The sequence below is a fragment of the Syngnathus floridae genome, chromosome 2 (genome assembly GCF_059516105.1).
Source record: "Syngnathus floridae isolate MCC-2025c chromosome 2, RoL_Sflo_1.0, whole genome shotgun sequence".
NCBI classification, from domain to species: domain Eukaryota; kingdom Metazoa; phylum Chordata; class Actinopteri; order Syngnathiformes; family Syngnathidae; genus Syngnathus; species Syngnathus floridae.
The window spans coordinates 5135740-5161347 of record NC_142414.1 but is presented as its reverse complement, the minus strand read 5'-3'; the positions used below and the strand labels follow the sequence as shown (position 1 = coordinate 5161347).

The following is a 25608-nucleotide window of genomic DNA, read 5'->3' as shown; positions in this document are numbered from 1 at the left end:
CCTGATTTGTCATAATTTTCAATACTGATTTTACAACCCTCCCCAGAAATATCTCAACCCCGTGTAAATGATGAAGTCAGCTGGGATAGGCTCCAGCACACCCGCAACCCTCATGAGGACAAAGCAGTTTACATAATGGATGAATGGACTAATTTTGGAAACATTTTGATGCTGACAGCCTGTCATCTGACAGCCTGGTTGCTGTTCTTACTGATACTTTTTTAACAAACCAGGCTTAATAAAATGTGTTTAAGGCGGGTTTTTTTTGTTTGTTTGTTTGTTTGTTTGTTTTTTTGTGTTATCATCAGTTGAATGTGTGTCTTAATACATTTGTTTGATTTATGTTTAGTGTTGTTTTGGGTGGCCTGTTTTAGTATCGTCTTTGTTACTATTAATTTTAGTCATGTTTTAGTCGAGTCAAGTTTATTCAACTAAAAGCGTGAGCATTTTATTCTTATTTTTATTTTGATCAGAATTGTTAGGGTTGGTAGATATACCGTAATTGCCGGACTATAAGCCGCACCGGATTATAAACCGCACCAGCTAAAATTTAGGGATATTTCATTTTTTTTCTTACATAAGCCGCACCAGACTATAAGCCACACGTGCACACGAGTTTTTTTACAAAGAAAGACATAGAAAGCCTTTTTAACGTTTTAATAACATACTTGAACATGTCTTTCTAAACATTGCCTGTGACGCAGCAGTAGTACCGCAGCAACGCGGAAGTGTGCACGCGAGTTATTAGCGAAGAAAGACTGGACACAGAAAGTTTTTTTAAAGCTTTAATAATATACCTTAACATTTCTTTCCAAACACTGCCTGTGACGCGGCAGTAATACCGCAGCAACACGGAAGTAATACACCAAAGTCACTGAGACGCGGCGGTAACGCGGCGGTAACACAGCAGCAACACAGCAGCAACACGGTAGCACAGCACGAACAGGGCTGGTTAAAAAAAACATACCAGTAAAAGTAAAAAAAAGAGCCGTCTTCATCTTCCTCCTGTGCACTGAAACTATCGAAGTCTTCCTCCTTAGAGTCCGATTGGAATAGCGTTAGAGATCTTTCGCCTCTCACTTTCTCAGTCTCTCTTTTGTCGTCGGTTTTATGCATTTCTTCGAGTGTGAAGAGGTTCTGTTCATGCTAATCTTATTCATGCACAAAGCGCTAAATTATATTAAACTAGCGAGCGACACGTATTGCTTAAAAGCGGCATCATATGCATTTCTTTTATCCCCCATAATGACGGTTTGTGTATAAAAGCTTCCTGTCTTTGTGTGAATGCGGGTGTGTGCGTGATGCGCGAGACGATCACGTCTTCTTCGGCGCATTATCTCTTCTTCGTCTGTCTCGCTCTTACTTCCCGCTAGAGCGCCCCCTGGAGACCGGAGGCCGTAAAAATCCATAAGTACGCTCCAGAGTAGACACAAGGTAATGTCATCAACATCGACTGCCTTTGGCATAAAAGCGGCATCATATGCATTTCTTTTGTCCCCCATGATGGCGGTTTGTGTATAAAGGCTTCCTTTCAGTAATGTCCGTCTTGATCGCGTGATGCGCGAAATGTAAACACAAACTAGCACGTCTTCTTCGGCGCATTATCTTTTCTTCGCCTGTCTCGCTCTTGCTTCCTGCTAGAGCGCCCCCTGGAGGCCGGAGGCCGTAAAAATCCATAAGTACGCCACGCCGCCGTTTAAGGTTCAAAGTAACCTTCTGAATAAAATGCATTAAAAGTTCACATTCATTACAACTTGTTTTTGGTGAGCAAAATGTCAGAAGAATTGAATTTAAATGCTGATTGATTGGGTTTTAATACAATGCAGATTACTTCACTGGTTTCTTTTATATCAAACAAGTTATCAAACCAGTGAAGTGATTAAAAAAAGGAAAAACAAGATGAACTTAGTACAATTACAATGCAGATTGTCCAAACGGCGCCACTGCTTTGTGTAATCTCTGAGCGATATGGCAGAGTAAGAGAAAGGGTTTAGAGCACAGGTGTCAAACTCAAGGCCCGGGGGCCAGATACGGCCCGCCACATCATTCTATGTGGCCCACGAAGACAAATTGTGCATCAAATTCGTGTGTCATTACTAGAATTGCAAATTGTCTTCACTTTTAATAATAGCTTTTTTTTAAATATTTGACCAGTTTTTACTCGTCTGATTTCAAAACGAGTTATTTGTCAGTTTGTTTTCTAGCTTTTACTGTATATCATAGTGTTAAGAGTAAAAGTGATCAAGTCATCACAAAAATCACGAAAAAAATCTTATATAAACCGCACCAGACTATAAGCCGCAGGGTCCAAAATTTTGGAAAAAAGTCGCGGCTTATAGTCCGGAAATTACGGTATGTTAGGGTTGATAGATTAGTTTGATCCTATGCTTATGTTGGAACGTAACCTGTAATAAATAACCGAGCTAGATTAGTTTTATGCTTGTGTTGGAATGTAACCTGGAATAAATAACCTAGCTTGTGTTGTCTGACACAACGTCGTAAAACACCCCCTTTATATGTTTTGACCAGAGGTCAGGGACTTAAACTCCATCTTGTCTACTCTCATCCCCACCCTGTTTCTCTCAATAAAAATGTTCTTGCAAGAGGCCTGAGTTAGACCTCATTCGATCATCGCTGTACGCACAGCGACGAATGACTCTCCATTTGCAAGTGCTTAAAAAGGGCATACTGTCTCCCGTGTGGTTCTTGCAAAAATAAGTTAGAGTGGGCACCACTCTAACATTTTGGTGCCGAAACCCGGGATCTCTCATACCGGCCAGCTGGCCGACGGAGGATGACGCGCTGTACACCGTCGACGGGCCAGCGTCCATTAGCCGGACCTGGTAAAGAAAGACCTGGGAAGGAAATTCTTCGCTGGGCCAGCATCTTAGGTCTGCCTTTGTCTGACAGAGGGGGATTGTCGGGATCCGGCAGTGCAACGAACCAGGGGACAAGTAAGTTAAGGCCCTAAAGTTGTGTGATTGTCCTGTTGTGAAATGCGTAAAAGGTAGAGGTGCACGAGATATAGCTTGGCTTTAAGTCCCAGGGGAAGAAACAGGCTAAGAAAAGCAGAGCTTCTTTTTCGTTTATCGAAGAAGTGCGTAGATTCTTCTTTGTCTGTTTTTCCAAGCTGAGGGATCGGGCTTGGGTTAGTGTCCCGGTGGAAGGAACATGCTAAGAAACACGAAGCTTCTTTTTTGTTAATCAAAGAAGAGCGTAGATTTTTACGTTTTTCCGGCCAAAGAACAGCTTGGGTTCAAGTCCCAGTGGAAGGAACGGGCTAAGAAAAAACAAGAGTTTCTTTTTCTTAATTGAAGAAGGGCGTAGGTTCTTTTTCGTCCGTTTTTCCAAGCTGTTTGCATGAAAGTTGTGTGGTTGAGAGTGTGACTGGTAGGATAAATTGACTACAAAGAGAATTTGTTGAAAGGTCAATTTAAACCTGCATTGAGGATCCTCAGAGAAAGAAAATTTTTGAAAAAATTGTATAAACCTAAAATACCAAATTAAGATGGGAAATAAAAACGGTAAATCTCTAGCTCTTGACGGAGATGAGAAGTACATGGCGAGTAAATTTCTTGATTGTATGCAATACATGCCGAAGTGGAAGAAAAAGTTTGGAGTAGAAGGGAAGTTGAAAGTTGAAATGTGGAAGATAGTGGTTGAAGTTTTGGAGGAGAGTGTGGCTAGAAAGACAAAGGGACTGAGAAAGGAAAGAAAAGAGAGAGAATTGAGTTGTGCTAGAGTGTGGTTGAAAGCTTCACGAGAGAACAAATTCAAATGACAAAAGATAGAAAGGTGAAAAGTGATGAGGCCGCGAGTATGTTTGTCAGGCCAGAAGACAATGAGGCCACAGTGCGCAGGCGTGCTGTCCCGGCCGTTGCTCAGGACGTTGCTCAAGGCACAGCTCAAGGCGCAGCTCAAGCACAGGAGCAAGCGGGCCTTCCGCTCCTATGCAAAACTTGTATCCAAATTTAACAGACCTGCACCTTCCCCCATACAATAGAAAAAAAGGTCAGGGTCACATTGTTAGAACTCCTGTGCAAACAAGAAATATGACCAATGCTGCTAGATTTTCCCAAAATTTGGACAATGTTGATGTGTGCCCAATGATACAGGTGCTAAACCCTATTGCAGGGGAAGGCTACCCTCCACGTACATATGTTTTTTGGCCATGGACTTTGGAAGAGGCAAGAAAAGCTGTTGAAGGGGTTACCCCTGTTGCAGAAGACCCAGATAAATGGGCAGAAGACATGGCTGGAATCATACATTCCTGTAGACTGAATGGCCATGAGGCAGGAGAAGCTTCAATGTCTTCCTTGGGAAAAGACTGGGCAAAGGTTAGAGGAAATTACACAGGTAGAAATAACCAAGGGCATTTTCCCTATCCCGTTGAGGGAAATCAATTGGGAGGGGAGTATGCAGCACAATGGAATGATCTTGTGCAAAGAGTGAGAACTGCCGTAATTTCCGGACTATAAGTCGCGTTTTTTTTTCATAGTTTGGGTGGGGGGGCGACTTATACTCAGCAGCGACTTATATATGTTTTTTTTCACAAATTTTTACTTGATCATTAAGACATCACTTAAAAGTATAGTTGACCACTTCCTGTTATTTTTAGTATAGTTGATCACTTAACATGCTTTTATATCTTTATCTTGAACATATTCAAAACATAAAAAATAGAGAAAACATCAAATAAAGCAATTAACACTTTAAAGCGCCATATCCAAGTCCACTGTCTGTTTGCTCCTCTTATATTTATTATTATTATTATTTGTTTATTTATCATTTATTCAACACTCTTATTTATTCATTGTTTATGCCTTCTTGGTTTTTTTTTGTGTTGCTTGTATGCATATGTGTACTATCTCACCGAGGGATAGTGGGAACGTAATTTCAATCTCTTTGTGTGTCTTGGTATATGAAAAAAAAAAAAATCGACAATAAAGCAGACTTTGTCTTTGATAAAACAACCAAATTAACAAAACAAAAAACTACATCTGAAAAAAAATATATTTTCAGACGAAACTGGATGAGGGCGCTTTAAATTTCACCGTTGGCCGTGACTCATCAACTGGGTGGGCTTAAGAAAAATGGCACCAAAAAGAAAGTCATATTTTGCAAGTTACAAACTTCAAGTTGTAAAATATGCAGCTGAAAACAGTAATCGAGCAGCAGAAAGAAAGTTTGGAGAACCGTGATGTACCAATGGATTACTATTTCAAGTGACGTCAGTGGCACCGCGCGGCGCGACCCATGTAAGGACTACGACATCATTTGCGGTGATCATTTCTAAGTGACACAGAGGACAAAGAGTTTAAAGGAATTAAGGATTTGGAGTGACATAAAGGTTTGAAAAACTATTATGGCTTTTACGCACGCCCGGTCCTACTCTACTGAGTCGGGGGCCTGCGCTTGGCCGAGTGGCTGTCCGCGAACGGTTGGGGCTCGGACGTGGCCATTACGCACGCCCGGTCCTCTTCCATGGAGCTCTCGTGTCTGGAAGTCCACGCCGCCACACGCTTGGAAGTTTGTTTTGTGGAATAAAGAGCCGTTTACCAAACCCACGTCTATCCTTGTACTTTGTTAACGCTACAGTATAGTTATATACTAGATCTGTGGAATAAAGACGAGGCTGACGTCAGGGCGCACGACGACAAAGGACGAGGAATTTGATCGATGGATTTAATGGATTTAAAGTGCACGGATGGTTTGATAATATTATTGCTTATATTATAGTTATTTGAAATATAGTTTATCGTTATATGAGCCTGTGGAATATTTTGAAGTGCAACCGCCCACAGCCGCGCGCGGCCATTGTTGACAAAGAACGATCGATGGATTTAATGAATTGGAGTGACACCGATGGTTTTATAAACATGTTATTTATGTAATGGTTGTCCTAAATCACTCTATATGTTACGTCAGGCCCGTTCTCAACTCCTCATTTGTGTTTGTCACGTTAGCATACCTATCGTTTAGCCTGTTGCTATCGTATCGAATGATCGATGGATTTAATGAATTGGAGTGACACCAATGGTTTTATAAACATGTTATTCATGTAATAGTTGTCCTTAATCACTCTATATGTTATATCAGGCCCGTTCTCAGCTCTTTGTTTGTGTTTGTCACGTTAGCATACCTATCATTTAGCCTGTTGTTGCTATCGTTTAGCCTGTTGTTGCTCGTTCATGACTGTTTTTGGTGTGGGATTTTGTCGAATAACTTGCCCCCCAAAATGCGACTTATACTCCGGAGTGACTTATATATGTTTTTTTTCACTTTTTGGGGCATTTTATGGCTGGTGCGACTTATACTCCGGAGCGACTTATAGTCCGGAAATTTGGCAGGAATAAAACAGAAGCCTGGGGAAGATACCGATGGTTTTCGCTTAAGATTTGAAAAATAATTCAGGGTGCATGGTGACATCCCATTCAATGCTGCAGCTGAGAGTGCTTATCAGCAACAGCTTAAAAATACACTCCTCACTAATTTCTGCCCTGAAATAGGCAACTGGGTGAGGAAACATTGGGTGGAAGTGGACACTGCTAGTGTTACGACTATGAAGTGGGCCAGACATGCTGAAAAAGTGATCAAAAGAGGCAAAAGTTCTGATGTATTTCATCGAGGCGATGATGATGATGACCTAGATGAAGATACAACAGTCTTCTTCCAAGGGTCCCAGCGGGGCAGAGGAAGAGGTAGAGGCCAACAAGGTCACAGGCCGCCATATAATTCAAAATCCCCACCAGATTCAGAGACCTGTTGGAACTGTGGGAAATGAGGACACTTTGCAAGAGAGTGTCGTCAGGCAAAACAAAACCAATCAAGGGGTGGAGGAAGAGGCAGAGGAAAAGCCACATTTTCGGCATGACTAGATTCCTCCTCTTTGACCTCTTGTGCTCCTACAGAGGAAGAAATAGTAGATGTCCATACAGCATGGGACATTTTGAATACATTAAAACAAAAACCACATGTTACCTTAAACGTTGGAGGAAGTGATGTAGAGTTTTTGTGTGATACCGGGGCTTGTAAAACCATAATAAAAACTAAAGTCCCTAATCTGAAGGCCTCCAAAAATACAATTTGGGTTAAATCTTCTGATGGGCAGGTACACAAGGAGAGTATCTCCAATCCAGTTGAAGTGAGAGATAATGAAACTGGAAACATGGCTTCAGTCTCGATTGTCCTATCCCCAAAATGACCCATAAACCTGCTAGGACGAGATCTGATGACTAGATTCAGAATTGCAATAATTCCAGTAAAGGATGGCATGCGAGCATGTAGAGTGAGAGATGTTGACTCATATGCTGCACAAGCAGGTGGGCAGGTTTGCTGTTCTTGTGACATCTCTGCTGAACAGAATCCCATGCTACCAGACAGTTTGCTGAGTGAAACTCGAAAGCAATTGACGCGACCTGAATCAGAAATGACTTGTAATGAATTACATGTCACCATGAATATTCTCACTGATCCACAAGATGACTATATTGAAAGTTTTCTCAGTGACACAGAAGTAACTTTAACAATCACTGCTTTGTACACTGATCGCGGGTCATTTGCAGCTGCTGCTGTGCTCCTGCCCGCTCCTCAGAAAGACAAATATAAGTTGTCGGCTGTACCCCACATTTCATTGTTTAAACCTCACAGTATAACATGGGCAGATGTGGGTTACCGAATTAAACTTGCTGGATCTGTCACTGATTATGAGGACAAAGATGGGCGGAGCTACAGTACCAGTTGTGACATGTGGAAGCAAACAATGTGTGAAGTGGCTTTTGGAAGGGCATGCACTTATGTGCTCCCCTGACTAGTTAATGTTTTTTTGACTAAGGTGGAGGAGAGGGAATTGGCTGGGCTTCCTGAAAAACTGTGGACAAAGGGCCCATCTGATGTAGGACTTTTAACGTCCATTCCCCCAGTGCAGATCAAACCAAGATCAGAGTGGCGTCCAAGAGTTAAGCAATATCCTTTAAAACATGAGGCAATAAATGGGATTGCCCCTGTCATAAATGATCTTTTGACAGGAGGAATCACTAAGAAGTGTTCGGATTCTCCTTGCAACACTCCTATTTTTCCAGTCCAAAAGGCCAATACAATTGATTGGCGAATGATATAAGATTTACAAGCAGTAAATGATGCAGTGCAGACAAGAGCACCTAATGTGCCTGACCCACACACACTTCTAAACGTTTTGAAGCCCAACCAGAAGTTTTTCACAGTAACTGATCTTAGCAATGCATTTATCTCAGTGCCAATCCACCCAGACTCACAGTTTTGGTTTGCGTTTACCTTAAAAGGACAAAGTTATACGTACACCAGATTGCCACAGGGATTTGCTGATAGTCCAACTATTTTCATTCAAGCTATCATGGCCTGTTTGGCTGATTTTGAAATGTCAAACAAAAGCCTACTTCTAGTTTATGTAGATGATCTCCTGGTAGCCTCTGAAACTGAAGCTGCTTGCAAGAAAGACTCCTTAGCATTGTTACAGTATCTCTGCAAAACAAGGAATAAAGTGAGCAAGAACAAGCTACAATGGGTCAGACAGGAAGTGAACTATTTAGGTCACACGTTGACAGCTTCTGGAAGACAGATACAGAAAGCCAGAAAGCAAATCATTGCAGATGCACCGAAACCTGAGACAAAAAAACAAATGATGTCATTTTTGGGCCTCTGCAATTACTGCAGAGCATGGATCCCACATTATGCGGAAAAGACGCAACCGCTGCTGAATATTGTGCATGGAGTCCCCATGGCAATGACAGAAAAAATAATGTGGACACCAGTAGCAGATGATGCTTTTGTAGTGCTGAAACAGGCTCTGATGGAAACTACAACTCTTATCTTGCCAGACTACAATAAAACCTTTGTGCAAACAGCAAACTGCAGGAATGGTTTTAAGACCTCAGTGTTGCTGCAGAGTCATGGCAGTAAGCTAAGACCAATTCCATTTTATTCAAAAAAATTGGATCCAGTGGCTCAATCCTTACCAGACTGTGTCCAAGCAGTATGCACGGCAGCGCTTGCAGTGACACTATCCGCAGATGTGGTCCTCTTCCACAAAATGGAACTGCTAGTTCCACATGCTGTAGATGTGTTGCTACTGCAAAGCAAAATGAACTTTTTGTCACCCGCCAGACACTGCTACACTTCTGTCACAACCGCATATTGTGATAAAGAGGTGCACAGTCCTTAACCCAGCAATGTTGATCCCGTTGCCAGGGGATGGAACCCCACATAACTGTTTGGATGCTACAGAACACCTACAGCTGCCCAGACAAGATTTAAGTGACACACCACTTGACAAAGGGAAAAAGTGGTTTGTGGATGGATCATGTTCAAAGGTTCCTGACGGGAACAATCAAAGTGGTTATGCAATTGTGAAATTGCCAAACCAGATTGTTGAAGCAGAAAAGCTTCGATACAACAGGTCAGGGTCGGCTGCTGAGCTTATTGCACTAACAAGAGCTTGTCAATTAGCGGAAGATAAGGAAGTCACTGTATATACAGACAGTATGCGTTTTCTACTCTGTTCTATTTTGCAAAACACTGGGAGCGCAGAGGGATGACAACATCAACCGGTAGGCCGTTGCCTCCTTGTTAAAAGACTTGTTGCAGGCCATCCTTTTACCTGCTAAACTAGCTGTGTGTAAATGTGCTGCTTACACCACAGGCATAGGTGAAGTCTCAAATGGAAACAGATTAGCAGACAAAATTGCTAAAGAAGCAGCAGCAGGGAAACATGGCCATGCAATTTTTGTAATAGATTCAGAGGACACGCAACTCGTGGATAAAACTATACTGACAGATATGCAGGGCAATGCTCCAATGGTGGAAAAACGAATGCGGACGACAAAAGGTGCAATAGTGGATACAGATAATATCCACCGCATCAATGACAAACCTGTTTTACCAAAATCACTTTTTAAGGCAGCAGCAATTGCGACACATGGGCCTTGCCATGTGTCGACAGGAGTGATGAGGTCCATCATACATCAACAATTCACTACCTTTGGTTTAGATGCTTACTTGAAAAAGTTTTGTAAAGCATGTCCTGTTTGTGTGAAACGTAATCCACAAGGAAACATGAGACCTAAGAGAGGCTCATTTCCGAAACCGTCTTACCCATTTCAAATCATGCACATGGATTTTATTGAGCTCGCATAAAGCGGACCTCACAAATAGTGATGATTGATGCATTTTCCAAATGGGTGGAAATAGTTCCATCTAAACGAGCAGATGCCTTAACAGTGGCAAAAGCCATTTGTAAAGCCATCATACCGGCTCATGGCATCCCATTTACAGTGACAATGGTCCACACTTTGTGGACCAAGTTGTACAGAACATGGCTGTACACCTTGGGATAACGTTAAAAAAACCACTGCGCTTGGCATCCTTCGAGCGCTGGCCTTGTTGAACGAGCGAACTCTACTATCAAAAGCAGGTTGAAAAAATGCATGGAAACAACAGGCAGACCTTGGCCAGAGTGTCTAGACTTAGTGAAGCTCTATATTAGAATCACTCCCACTTCAGAAGGGCTAACACCTTTTCAAATCATCCACGGGAGGCCATATAGACTACCTATGTTCCCTGCAGATTTACAAATGGCAGATGAAGAACAGTCCTTGGCAGATTACATGATCAGAAGGCTCATACTGACAGATGTGTGAAATGCAAATTTACTGCTGCCTGATCTTTCATCCTCACAGGTCGACAACCCCATCAAGCCAGGAGACTGGGTCTACATCAAGGTCATCAAAAGAAAGAACCGGGCCAGCCCATGGTGGGAGGGACCATTCCAAGTTTTGCTGACTACCCCCCCCCCCCGCAGTAAAGATTGCTGAACGGCCCAGCTGGATTCACCTCAGCCACTGCAAGTTGCAGAGAGTGCTGGACCCCTAATTCGGAGTGGTGGGGAAGGCTGACTACAAAGGGGCCTCATCGTTTAGGGTGGGGCGTCTCAATGTTGGTGAAGAATCCATCGATCCCCACTCTGCTAGGCGAGGGGATGTCCCGGTGTCTCTGCCATCCTAGTAGCAACAGGGCTCCACATGCCAGGTGGATCCTCTGCTGCGTTGTGGTTGGAGCGTGCTATGGTCTATGGACTCACTTGAACAGATCAAGTGACAATGTTGACCGTGGAAAACAATGAGAACTTTGAGGACTGGTCATGGGACCCCAGAAACCCATACGAAACCAACACTTGGGAGCGGTATGTAAAGTTCACTGTGAGAGCTCACACACAGGAGAGGTGTTATGTGTGTTCGAAACTCCCCCCCTTCCTCCACACAAGTTCACTTGGAGGCCAGAATGTCACTGAAGCAAAATGTATGGCATCCATGGGAGGAGTTGGATATCAACACCGTGCTGTCACAGTCAGTGATGCCGACCCTTCCCGCCCTGGACTTGCAGACGGTGCCTGTGATCAGCTTTTCTGGAGAAATCTCAATGTGACTGTTATAGGACGGACATTGCTGCAAGTGGCCTACACAGTGAGACCAGCTGGAGTGAATTACACGTTACATCCAAGGTAAAGAGGCCCATAAATGCATTAACGACGACTGCTCTCCAGGAGGAAACTGGATGGGAGCTATGGACATCACCGCTGAGTGCCAGGATAAGAGAGCCGTTTCGAGTGGTCAGGGCTCTCCCACCGACATGGCTGCACCATCAAACGGAACATACTTCATACAGAATGGCTGGTGGCTTTGTGGTCACAAGGTTTATCCGATGCTGCCTGCCAACTAGACAGGAGTGTGTGCACCAGTGTGGGTGACAGACCACACCTACAGGATACAACATCATCAGCTGACGACAGCACACAACTCTTCTGGACGTTGACGCAGGGCGGTTGCAACCTTTGACCCTCATGACCCTGTCTGGGGTGCGAATGTTCCTGACGACCATAAAGTATGGTCTGTCGGGGACAAAGTTGTTCATGCGCTTTTTCCTTGGATCGGAGTTGGAAAACAATCACTCTTCATCGAGACAATTAACTATCGTTTTCAATCCTTTGTGAATCTCTCACTGCAAATCAATGATGGACAAAATAGAGAGATTCAGGCAATTAGACTGATGGTGTTGCAAAACAGGATGGTTCTAGACTTGTTGACGGCAGCACAAGGTGGTGTGTGCCACATTATTGGGACTTCCTGTTGCACATACATACCAGGAGAAAATAACACACACATCAACGACGCCATGAATTCACTGAAGAACTTACAGCAGGCCATGTCAAAAGACAAAGTCCCACATCAATGGGATTCCTTTTCATGGCTATTCTCTGGCAACTGGTGGCAACTGCTGTTGAAATTTGTGACTCCTGTGCTTGTTGTGTGGTATTGTTGTGCTTGTTTACGACCTGTGTTATCCCATGTTTGAAGTCTGCTGTGACGAGGGTTGAGTCTTCTACCGTAGCACAAGTACATATACAACTTCTCAGACATGACGGATGTGATGACTATAATGTGCTGCGAAACGTGGATTGCGTGGATGCTGTTTAGCTGATCATGTTTTACAGAAACTTGATGATTTGACCATCGAAAATGCCTCGCAAGTGATGGATACAATGATGTACTGTTTCTGTGTTTTTCTTTTTCTTTTTTTATTGATAGCATTCTGGTCGCCTAAGGCAGAGGAATCGTGTGAGACTTTTTCTGCATTGAAACATCTTGCCGCAGGTTTTTCACTCACACACTAAAATTGGACTGGAGTATTGAGGAAAAACCTCATCTTCACTGGAAGTTATTCCTGTCATACTTCATAATCCCCAACCCGTCCACTATCATCTCTGTTTTTTCATTAATCTTTTTTATTATTTTTTTTCTATTCTTCTTTCTTCGTTATATTTTCTTGCTTGTATTTGTTGATTGGGGTGACATAATCATATGATAAACAGGAGGGTTGATAGATATATGTTAGGGTTGATAGATTAGTTTGATCCTATGCTTATCTTGGAATGTAACCTGTAATAAATAACCTAGCTAGATTAGTTTTATGCTTATGTTGGAATGTAACCTGTAATAAATAACCTAGCTTGTGTTGTCTTACATACGTAACGTCGTAAAACACCCCCGTATATGTTTTGACCAGAGGTCAGGGGCTTCAACTCCATCCTGTCCACTCTCACCCCCACCCTGTTTCTCTCAATAAAAATGCTCTTGCAAGAGGCCTGAGTCAGACCTCATTCGATCATCGCTGTACGCACAGCGACGAATGACTCTCCATTTGCAAGTGCTTAAAAAGGGCATACTGTCTCCCGTGTGGGTCTTGCAAAAATAAGTTAGTGGGCACCACACTAACAAGAATTGTCCATGACTTGTCCAGTTTTAGTCAAACATAACTGATGACATTTTAGTCTAGTCTTAGTAAAAAATAAGCGATGACATCTTAGCAGAGGTGGCAAATTCAGGTCCTAAAAGTAAACGCTGCCACACTTGGGCTTTAACCATAGGTACTTCTAGTCAACCAGCAGTTAAATGACCTCATTCAATTGCTGGTCGAGTTTAGGCATCTGTGGCTAAAGCCAAACTGGGTCAGAGTTTTACTTTTTGAACCTGGATTTGCCACCTCTGCAATTTAGGCTAGTTGAGTTTTAGCCGATGAAAACTGATGGCATTTTAGTCTAGTTTTACAAAAAACGTAGTTTTTGTATTAGTAAATTAGTAGTATTTTTTGACACTTCAGTAATCCAATTCTATTTTAGCCAAATCCATTTGGGATTCTGTAGTCGTGGGAATACATACATTTTAGACAAGGAAGATGTTCTTATTTGAATTATGTTCTACAAGATATTTTAAAGTTAAAAAAAGTCCCAATGATCGTTGTCACGCACACATCTGAGTGTGGTGAAATTTGTCCTCTGCATTTAACCCATCCCTGTGTGATTTTGATCCATCCCCTTGGGGAGACGGGAGCAGTGAGCAGCAGCAGTGCCGCACTCAGGAATCATTTGGTGATCTAACCCCCAATTCCAAGTTGATGCTGAGTGCCAAGCAGGGAGGCAATGAGTCCCATTTTTATTGACTTTGGTATGACCCGGCCGGGGTATAAAACCCACAACCTTCCAGTCTCAGGGCGGACACTCTACCAACAATGTTGGAAGTACACGCGTCCATTTCAATAAGATAGCATCAAAATGCCCCCACCCACCCCATCGCTAGTTTGTGTTTGTGTTTAGTTAGTTTGCTAGTTTTTGGCGTGTGACGGCAGCATCCCCCCCCATTGAACTATTATCTTTCACTGTGACACAGCCGTCGTAAGCTACTCCCCACATCCCCTGCCCGTTGAGGAATACCAAACACTGCCTCACCCCTGTCGACCCTCCCCCCACCTCTCCCCGGAGCGAATACTTTTCTTTCTGGTCCATGTACTAACATGATCAGAATTTAAGAAAATCAACTTCAGGAATGACCATGACATTTTGTAATATTTGTTATCTCATTTTAGTAGCTGAAACATTTTGTTTTTATTTTCGAAGCACACTTAATTTTGTTTTATTTATCTAAAATTTGGCATTTCAGATTTAGTAAGTGTTGTTGTCATGTGACCAGCATTTTGGTTCCTCTCATATGATAGTCTCACTGACAACGATATTTTGTTTTGTAATTTTTGTTGTCGACAGCAACACTATATATGTTGCACTATATCTTTATTTTATTACATGTTTTGTTTCAAACAAACTGACTTTAGGTTGTGTTTAAAATGGAGACATCCAGGCCAATTCCTGGCACAACTTGCATTGCTCACCTAAACATTGTGTATAAAATCAAGATTTACTTAGTTTTGAATGACATATCCATAGAATGACTTTGTCATCAAAACTAATTTCATATATTTAGGGACAGGAGCTTCTGGTATAGAATTCTATGTAAAAAATTATGAGGTGTATGTGTGTGATGTACCTTATTGAACTGAGGCCAGGAAACCATCATGTTGCTGAAGTCATCGGTGAATTCTGGTTTGTCAAATATCTTCTGGGCCAGGAAGTGTTGGTTATAGTGGTCGAGGTTGTGCTGCGTCTGGACCTCTGAGGTGAATTTACTGTTGAGAGTGCTGCACATGAGCTTCCAGGGTACCCGCTCCGGCACCACAAACGGCACTCTGTCCTGACATCAACAGAGGCATCTGTGAATGGCAACTATCTACATTTTCGTGGAGATGAGCAATTAATAAAAGGTAACATTTCCACAATATTCAAACATGTTTGGTGTTCATATCAGTGCACTTCATTTGACCTCATTTCAGCCAGTTGTCATGAGCACAAGTTTGGTTTTCACCAACAAGTTTGACACTCACCAACCAAAGTACTTTTAGGAGTTTGATCTATGATTGGTGTGGTGTATTTTGTTTAGATTCAGAAAACTTAATTCAGCCCCGCTGGTGAAATAAGGCAGCAGAGAAAGGCACAATGAGAAACTAGTTTATGGCCTATCAATAAATAAATTGACACAAAATGTGGAATATTGAGATCACAGTTGTGAGTTCAAGGGGAGAATCTGAGACCTTCTGGTTATGCTGTTTGTTTGACAAGGGTGTGCCCTGAGTAAAGATTTTTCATTTGATTTCTGCATTAGCGTTTTGCAATAGCTGCTTGGCTAGCTGCCATGTGTATCACTTATGTACAAAAGTTAGTGTGTTTCATATGTGTGATAAAACATTAGTGGTTAACCTTATTCAATAATATTGCATCAGATATATATAGTGCATTTATCGACATACAAAGATGCTTTACAATGCATACATAATTCATGTGCTCAAACATTCACACTCTGGCAGTAGAACCGTATTTTTCGGACTAAAAGTCACTCCGGAATACAAGTCGCATCAGCCATAAAATGCACAATATGGAGGAAAAAACATATATGTCGCACCAGAGTATAAATCGCATTTTGGGGTAAATTTATTCTACAAAATCCAACACCAAAAACAGGCATGAACCACCAACAACAGGCTAACGATACGGTATGCTAACGTGACAAACACAAATGAGAAGCTGAGAATGGGCCTGATGTAACATTAACACTGATTCAAATGACTATAACATAAATAACACTTTTATAAACCATCTGTGTCACTCCAAATCATTAAAGCCATCGATCGAGTTCGTCTTCTTTTATGTAAACAAGTCTGACGTCAGCGGCGCGTTGCAGTTCAAATTTTTCTACAGGCCCATACAATATATAAACTATGTATGAAATAACAATATAAACAACAATTTTATCAAACCATCCGTGTCACTCCAAATCTTTAAATCCAACGGAATCTTCATCTTGTGTCACTTTAAAAACACACACACACACACACACACACACACACACACACACACACACACACACACACACACACACACACACACACACACACACACACACACACACACACACACACACGCACGCACGCACACACACACACGCACAGCTGTCAGACTAGATATCAAATAAATGTAATATAAGCAAGAATTTTAACGAACCATCCGTGTCACTCCAAATCATTAAATCCACCAGAATATTCATTCTCTGTGCCAAAAAAAAAAAAAAAGACCTACTACGTGCGCCGCTGACGTCAGCCTCGTCATCAGCTACGGCCCCAATTATTCCACAGATCTAGTATATAACTATATATTGTAGCTTTACCAAAGTACCAGGCAAGAAGTGGGTTTGGTAACCGGCTCTATATTTCAAAAATCAAGAGCTCAACATATGAGCCAACACATGCAAGCGCCCTGGATTTCTCAATCAATCAATCAATCAATCAATCAATCAATCAATCAATCAATCAATCAATCAATATGTACACAGCACAAAGCAGGCGATAAAAAGTCCAGTGGGACTCCATGGAAAAATATTGAACATGTTTGAAAAGAACGGCAGAGAGAGACGGAGATAAGAGAATTGAGAGTCACATGAAAGCTAAGACAAGGAAATATGATGAAGCGTACATAGCGCTCGGCTTCAGTGCGACTACGATGGGAGACAAGGAAAGGCCGGTGTGTTTACTGTGCCTTACAATGTTGGCAGCAGACGGTACGAAGCCAAATAAATTAAGGCGGCACTTATAAAGTGATTGCACCCCAATAACGCTGATAAGATGCTTGAGGTTTTTCAGCGAAAACGGGCTGAATATTGCCAACAATCATCCCACTTTGTGAATGCAACTTCAGTCAATCAGGAAGCACCTGTAAGCATCATATAAAACAGTGTACCAAATTGCTCAGTGCAAGAAAAAACACCATTGCAGAAGAGCTGATACTACCTGCAGCCGTGGATATGGTCTCTGTCATGCTGCCTCATTTTGAGCACAAATTGTTTTATTCATTTTTGTTTTGTAGGTTAAAACGTTTTATATATTGTGCTCCTGAGTTAATGTTGCTGGTTACTTTGAATTGAACATCATTTATTGCTGTTATTTAATTGAATATTATGTATGTTTATTATTATTTTATTGTACGTTTTCCAGCATAAAATGGCAGTTGGTCAAGAATGTTTATAGTTTAAATAATTATAATTTATTTTTAATTTCAGGCAAAGTGATGCACATTGAATCTGTTCTGTTACAGACTAAAAAACAATGTTATTAATAATTATTCTTTATTGTAAGTTGATCTTTATTTTTTATTTACATTTTGTTTTCTTTAATGTTAATAACATGGGGGGGGGGGTGCGAAATGTTTTCTTCTCTCTATGGGGGGGCATCGCAGAAAATTATTGAGAAGCACTGGTATAGAGAAAGATTCGCCGTATGACTTCGTTTTGTTGATGGTTCGGTTCCTTCAATCCATGGAAACAACAGACACAGTAAAGTGGTAAGCTTGAGATGACACAAAAATAATAAACTGTATTTCACTTTAATAATATTGAGTGTCTATGCACTCGTTTTCATACCATTAGCATCAGTCCTTCTGCTGATTGTTGATTGCTTTGCGCTCTGTTTTCAGTTCTTGTGAGTGTATTTTGAGTAGTTGTATCATATGAATTGCATCGAAGGTGCTGTATTATTTTTTTTGACTGTATTTTGGTTTTTAATAAACGTGAGTTCGCTGACTGATGCCTCGGTAATCTATGGATGATGATACAACATGTGTTGGCGTACCAGAACAGGACATTGTGTGTGGCGTTCCATCAGATGCACATGGTAGCCTGTGTATGTTTACCACAGCTAGCTTCGAGACACGACTGACACGACAGATATGATATCAGGCATTGTTCACAACGGGGTTCTTCTTTTTTTTTTTTTTTTTTTTTTTTTAGGCATTATCCACAGCGTGCCATAAAAGGGAGGTTTGCATTTAGGTATTTTGGGTGAAATGTGCACAGACTGTCAGACTGCTAACACGGGTTAGCTATGTCACTCAAGTACTAAAAATACTTCTGTTTATATTACGGACTCTGATTACCAGTCAGTACTGAGCATGTGCGTCACAGACAAGGCATTAGTGGGAGAAGAGCCATTTTCGAGAGAAAAGTACAGCAGCAAGTAAAAAATTTATAAATAAACAATTCATTCACTGTTCCAATTAATTGTTGACGATTTTGATCGTTTGCATCGCCGTGATTGGTCAACTAATCTTGGCAGCCCCGATTTGAGTTGTACCAATAGAAATTTAAAGGATGATTCCATATTTTATTTCCTTTTGCTTGGTCTAAAATATAATTGTTACTGACTACCACATTTTAGTATTTCTTAAAGCCAGAAAGTTTTACTACAAATTTAAAAACCTGAACCATCCCCGAGACTGGTGATTCTACAATTTATGCCAGGGGTGATAATTGTCACATGACAATCTTAAAATGTTCCTGAAAAACTTGCAAGTGTAGGAAATAAATATTTTACAATAATGACTGTTAGAATTTTGGAATGAATATAATTGATGTCAAAGGAAAATGTAAGTTTTAAACTTATAAGTTTGTCCATCAGTAAAAAAATGGGTTGTGGTCCAACTTTTAAGTACCACTGCACGGAGAAAAGGTTTCACTTACTGGTTCAGAAAAAGCACAATCCCAAATGATGGTAGCCAGCGCATTGTTGTCTTGGCTGCCATGAACAATGACGACGAGTGGTAAAGAGATCATCTGGAATGACATATATTCATCGTGTGATATTTACACTAGTCCTTGGTTGATTGAGGTTTACTTTGGTATACACATTTCACAGTAATAGCCAATTGAGTTGAATGAATAGATGATGTAAAGCACATTTAAAAACAAACCTGGATTTTATAGGGAGTGTCACAGCCTGTGATGGTGATCTCTGTTGAAAAGAGGAGAGCAAACTTTTCCTCTGTCACAGACTCAGATCCCTTTCTGTCTGCTCTCTTGATCTTTTTGATTGACTGTCGCATACAAGTTCAAATTTTAACTTGTTACCAGAGTGCAGTCATTTCAAAACTGCAAGATGAAAAGTGATGTGTAATATACCATATTCCTGAAGGTGGCACATGTGCTCTTGGTAGCCGTGTTATGTTCCAGGACCGCTGTGTTATTGATCACTGACTGAACATCCTCACTGCAAATAATAACATGCCATGTCTTAATTGGCCTGAAAAGCCCTTGAATGCATAAACTAACATCTATGATGTCATTATTATTTTGTTCTTTAATTTGATAAAATGACAATTTTAATTAAGCAGGTACAGCATGAAAGAAAGTTGTTGGCTCCAAAAATCTGGAGTTCCTTCTTAAAATCTGGAGCTCTGTCTTAAAGAAATGACAAACGCAATGGAAAAGGCTAGATACAGGAAGTGACTGTGCTCTTCAAGGCAAGGAGCCAAACAATCAATGAACTAATGTTTTGTACCGTAACGAGCGTCCCTATCTAACACCCAAAATACAATGTTAATTGTTGAAGGGCTCTTTTTTTTTTTTTTTTCATCCACACCAACAAATTCAATTTTTTTACTTGATTGCTCAGGGAATCAAAGGAGTAGTAGCAAAAAAATGGATGAGTGAACTATTTTTATTTATTCAGAGGATTACAGAAAGGTTTTATTTAAAGCATATATGTATGCCCACACACAGGCCGAATTCACTAAGCAGAGAGGCAAGCCATTATCCAAGAGTACAACCCAGATGTATTTCATTAGTTGCCAGACTCCAGAAGAAGCATAGACTACGCTGAAAGCTATTCTGACAAAGATAACTTGGCAATTAAACTGTTTCTATAGAAAACATGTTTCCAATGTGTGTTTCTAATGATTGCATTGGGAAATTCTAAGCATTGGAAAACCAAATTCAATACTTGGTGGATACACAGCGGAAACCCGGATAAAGACGTAATGTTATGTTACATTCTTGGTTTGATGTATTCAAATTTATCATGAGTTACTCACCTGGGTGTGATGTTCAGGTTTCTGGCCTGGAGCTCATTAATGATTTGTGCTTTTAGAACCACAGGCTTTCCAGGTGCAATTTTCTCACCCAGCAGGTAGCGCACAGTTGTGGAGAACTTGGACTGCGTCTTGATAACTTGAGGGGGCTGCTTGTCCACAACAAGAGAACTTAGAGAAGAGAACAAGAGAATTAAACAAGATAATTAAACACAAAGTGAAGTCAAAACATTTTAGTATGCACAGAAGTGTTCATTATGACAGTTGTTGCAGCTTTGTAGCGCTATAGCGCATCATACTGAGCAAGCTATAACTCAGTTTTGACCTTGTCATCATACTTGCCAACTTTCCCGATTTAGGCGGGAGATTACCGACTTTTAACGCTGTCTACTGCCTGTCCCCTGATCTGTCATTTCTCCCACGAATCTCCTGCTTTTACAGTGAAGTAAACAGTTTAAATTGTGGGCAATGTGACACAACACGGCTCCTCCTTGCTGCGTAGCCAACCGAAGTGTTTCCCTCGGTGCGATCTGCTCTACACGAAGGCTCCACTCCCCGGCCCGTGTGTCCAGCGACGCAAGCAGGTGGGCTCCACCCAAACGGCCGATGTTGGTCAACATCAATTACAGTACTCTTAAAATATCATTGCAATGAAAAGCAGCTGGTTGGGGATCCCCTACTTCCGGGTGTCGATAAATACGTCAATGGAAACAAGACTGTATTGAAGCAAACGTAATGATCAGATCACACAAAAGGAACATTTAAAAACATACAGGAGAATGAAGAAAAGGACCAGGTGACGGTTGTGAGTGTTTAATGTTATATAAAAGTTCTGCTGTCCCATGTTTTCTGCACATCACGAGCTAAAATTAAAAAGCACATCAGCAGAGAGACAGTTGTTTTGTCTCATCTGTTTACGGACAGATGTTATGTTCCATTATTAGCCATGCTGCAAGATGATACTTTCTCCTCTCAGCAGAATAATGCAATTGCTTTCAAAGGCTGCAATTGACGCCAAACTCGATTTTTATGTCAGCTTGGTGTGTTCAAACTATCTCTGATTTTTTTAAAGAATTTTTCTACAGCCTGTTACTAAGTGGTCTACAGACTGATGCCGGGCCTCTGACTGCAGACCGCTATGGTAGGGTCCGAAACCCTGATGGGGGAAAAAAAAAATCAACTTTTCACAACACAAAGTTGGCATGTATATATCACATAAGGCAAGAAACCGGTTGACGCATAACACCCCATCCCTTTGCCCGTGCGGCCAAAGAAATTGTGGGCTGATAGGCCATTCAAAATAAATCTCCCTATTTTTTCATGCCTATGAAAAAGAAATCCTATTTTTCACAGCCCAAAGTTGGCAAGTATGTGTAATGTATCTAAATGAGAACCTACCTTTGAACCAGAAGCTGCAAAAGTTGTCTTAGCCTTTCCTGCAACTCTGGGATTGGTTCCACGATCAGCATTAATTCCTGTCTCAGCTTCCCATTCACCCCAAGAAGCTGCTCACACCTGACACATGATCACATGAGGCACATTGATCTTAAGAAACTTAATGATATTGAATTGAGGCAATGCATACTAGCTGCCTCCACAGTTCCTCGAATCCTCCATATTGTGGCTGATATGCTGATATCAGCTGAGTTACTGTCCGTTCCTTTTTATGCCATTTTGTTCGTTTGTTTGCGCGTATCATGTCTAATCACTCGTCATAAGTAGAAGGGCACTGTATTCTTACTGGTCAATGCCCAAGAACCACTCGAAGGATGACATAGGTTCTGTCACACTTTGTGGCAAGACGAACAAAAAAGCTGACATGCCAGACTTTCGTCGTAGTGGTCGTGATCGGTCCCATACGCCAGCCATCCAATCGTTGATTATGTACGCAACACAGGCTAAGACACGTCAAGGCAATTCAAAATATGCCACGACACACTACGTTTGTCTTTGACAAATCTATCGGCTCATCATTGGGCTACATTTGTGTACTCTGACGTCGGACTAGAGACTACACGAAAGAAGTAAGGCATTACAGCGGAGCCTCGGTTTTCGAACGTCCCAGTTCTCGAACAAATCGGTATTCGAACAAAAAATTCGAGATTTTTTTGCTTCGGATGTCGGACGAAATTTCGGTTGTCGAACCTCAGGAGATGAGCCGAGAGGACCCGCATGCCAACTGACTCCGTTCGTTATTACATTCTCGTTACTCTGAGGATTGTATCAACTCTGATCATGCCTCCAAAAGGAAGCGAGTGGGAGCAGTGAAGTTGATCATGGCGAAAAGAGGAAAGCAGTGCGCAAAACGGTTGAATTTAAAAAAGAATTAGTCGCAAAATATGAGTCCGGTGTGCGTGTGTCAGAGTTGGCGCGGGAGTTCTGCATGGCAAAATCGACAATAAGCTCGATCCACATGAACTTTGATACAGTACGTATATTGTATGTTATCTTTCATTAGAATTTCTGCAGGTTTTTTTTGGTTTTGTTTTTTGAAATTAAGAAAGAAAATGTTTTTGCTGTTTTTGTTGCTCACGAACTTTGATGCAGTACGTATACTGTATGTTATCTTTCATTAGAATTTCTGCAGTTTTTTTTGTTTTTGTTTTTTGAAATTAGGAAAACGTTTTTGCTGTTTTCTTTCACAAGATCTTTGAAATGTTGTCTTTCATTGGTAAAAATAAAAAAAATGTTTTTATGTGCTTTTTTTCCCCTCACAATTTAAAAATATATCTTTTACTATTAGAATGCAACACACAAGCGAGTTGCTACAGATACGGCAATATATTCCCCAGCCTAGCCTACTCTATTAATTCAGTTTGTTATTTATATTATTTATTTATACCAGTGTTTCCCAACCTTTTTTCATTCACGGCACACCTTTTCATTGGAAAAAATCTCGAGGCACACCACCAACGCTATCTGTTGAGTGTTACACCAGCTTCTATATTAAAATCAGTTATATTACAACAAAAGACGTAAAGTTTCTATATATGTATGAAGAGTAGAATAGTTGAATAGAAATAAATACTAAATATTCTTTACATTATATTTCTTTTGTAAATAAAAGTGACAGTTTTTGAAAAAAGGTTTTAGACAGTGTAAGGATAAACTATTGAAAGTGATTGTGATTAAAATCCAAAAGAATCAATATGACTTTGTTTACTGTTTTAGACTAGCTCTATAAATATTGCGACAATAAGAACAAAGTCACTTTTAAAAACGCTCTGGTGTTCTGACAGCGACTGAGTGGCTATCACAGTCGAGGTGTCTCGACTTGACTGTGTATTTTATGTTGATGAAAAATGAACAATCCAGGTTCTCCCGTTGAACTACATGCTCTGATTTCCATCGGACCGAAAACGCACCACAGCCGTCATAGTATCACTGTTAGTAAAAGCACACAGCAACACACACATTAACTGAGTATGTGCCGATGCCACAACATGAAATTTCAAGATTCTCCGATTTGCCACGCATGCACGATTAGCAAGTGGCTGACCAGGCCTTGCGCTAACTGACCAGTGGTTTGGCGATCCTGTTTACAATGCGCTCCGTAATTAATGTTAACCAGCTCAGTGGCCTAGTGGTAGAGTGTCCGCCCTGAGACTGGAAGGTTGTGAGTTCAAACCCCGGCCGGGTCATACCAAAGACTATAAAAATGGGACCCATTGCCTCCCTGCTTGGCACTCAGCATTAAGGGTTGGAATTGGGGGGTTAGATCACCAAATGATTCCCGAGCGCGGCACCGCTACTGCTCCCCTCTCCCCCAAAGGATGGATCAAAATCACACGGGGATGGGTTAAATGCAGAGGACAAATTTCACCACACCCAGATGTGTGTGTGACGATCATTGGGACTTTATTTATTATTTATTTATTTAATGTTGAACAATTTCCCACGGCACAGCTGAACATATCTCATGGCACATGGGAAACACTGATTTATACATTACCTACTCACTTATTTATACAGTTTATGGTGTAAAATAATGAAAATGTGCTTTAAAAAAGCGTTTTTTTTGGCTTGGAATGGATTACATTTTCTTCCATTATTTGTAGTGGGAAAACATGATTCAGAATTCGAACGATTCACTTCTCGAAAAGCCTTCTGAAACGGATTGTGGTCGAACTCCGAGGCTCCACTGTACTTTGTGTTTAATCTATGGTTTCACAATGAATTATTTATTCAAAGATGATAATCGCAATAATATATTTTAGGTCTCTAGAGTGAGCCTAGTCAGGCAATTAGCCATAAGGTATATGTAATCATAATACATATTTATAACATACTCCTTTCATGAGAGACAATGGCAGACCTTTGCCACCAGACTGAAACAATGAGTAAACAAGCTGGCGCATTGGTCAGAACACTGATTTGATTGTTAGATCAATTGATTTGAAAATGTAAACATAATGTCTGACGTCATGATGCGCCGCGGATGGCCGCCACGGTGAGTCGCTCTCTGTTTCTTTGTCTTATTTTGTGTGTTTTCTGTGTCTTCTGCTGTCCATCCCGGATCACTTTTACTAGAGAAGCACTGTTATACATCGGTCAGTCTTCTTCTGGTATTTTCTCTCCTGTTCTCTCTGATTCAGACTGTTTGTCGGAGACTTTAGCCGGAGCGGCGGTGCTATACAAGCTAGTGCGACGGCGGCGACGCGGAAAACGAGCCGGAGCCCTCGTAAAGCTGAGGCAGAGAGGGTTCCGTTCTGCCCTACCGTCAATTTATCTGGCGAATGTCCGCTCCCTGGCGAACAAGATGGACGAACTGCTGCTCCTCACTTCAAGGAACACGGACTTCAGCAGATCCGCCACGCTGTGTTTTGTTGAAACGTGGCTTAGCGAACGAGCCCCCCACCACGCCATGGAGTTAGCTGGGTTTCGGCTAACGCGTGCAGATCGCAGCTCTCCGGAAAATCAAAGGGAGGTGGTCTCTGTTTCTACATTAATGAACGTTGGTGTACTGATGTCATGGTGTTGAAAGAGTTTTGCAGCCCTCTCCGAGAAACACTTTTCATAAACTGCCGGCCGTTCTATTCACCACGGGAGTTCTCCTCGATCGTCATGGCGGCTGTTTACATTCCACCACACGCACGTGCGAGTGAAGCCACGCAGATGCTGGCTGACCAGGTGACAGACATGGAGAAACTTCTACCAAATTCACTAATCATTGTTCTGGGTGATCTTAACAGGGCGAACCTCGCACACGAACTCCCCAGATACAGACAGCACATAAGGTGTCCCATCAGAGGGGCACAGACACTGGACCACTGCTACACCGT

General features: G+C 41.5%; 1 protein-coding gene across 5 annotated transcripts in view; it reads right to left on the bottom strand.

Moving 5' to 3' along the window:
* stat6 (signal transducer and activator of transcription 6, interleukin-4 induced) overlaps nt 1-25608 on the bottom strand; it is a 75793-nt gene that overhangs the window by 21049 nt on the left and 29136 nt on the right. For 4 of the 5 annotated variants that reach the window (XM_088368518.1, XM_088368521.1, XM_088368520.1 and 1 more), the window contains exons 8-13: nt 21725-21841; nt 20330-20497; nt 19419-19506; nt 19211-19333; nt 18981-19073; nt 14907-15110 (exon numbers count right to left, since the gene is read on the bottom strand). In XM_088368518.1, coding sequence (XP_088224644.1) covers nt 14907-15110; nt 18981-19073; nt 19211-19333; nt 19419-19506; nt 20330-20497; nt 21725-21841 — 793 coding nt within the window. The remainder of the gene's footprint in view (nt 1-14906; nt 15111-18980; nt 19074-19210; nt 19334-19418; nt 19507-20329; nt 20498-21724; nt 21842-25608) is intronic. The other variant, XM_088368522.1, reaches the window with a different exon arrangement.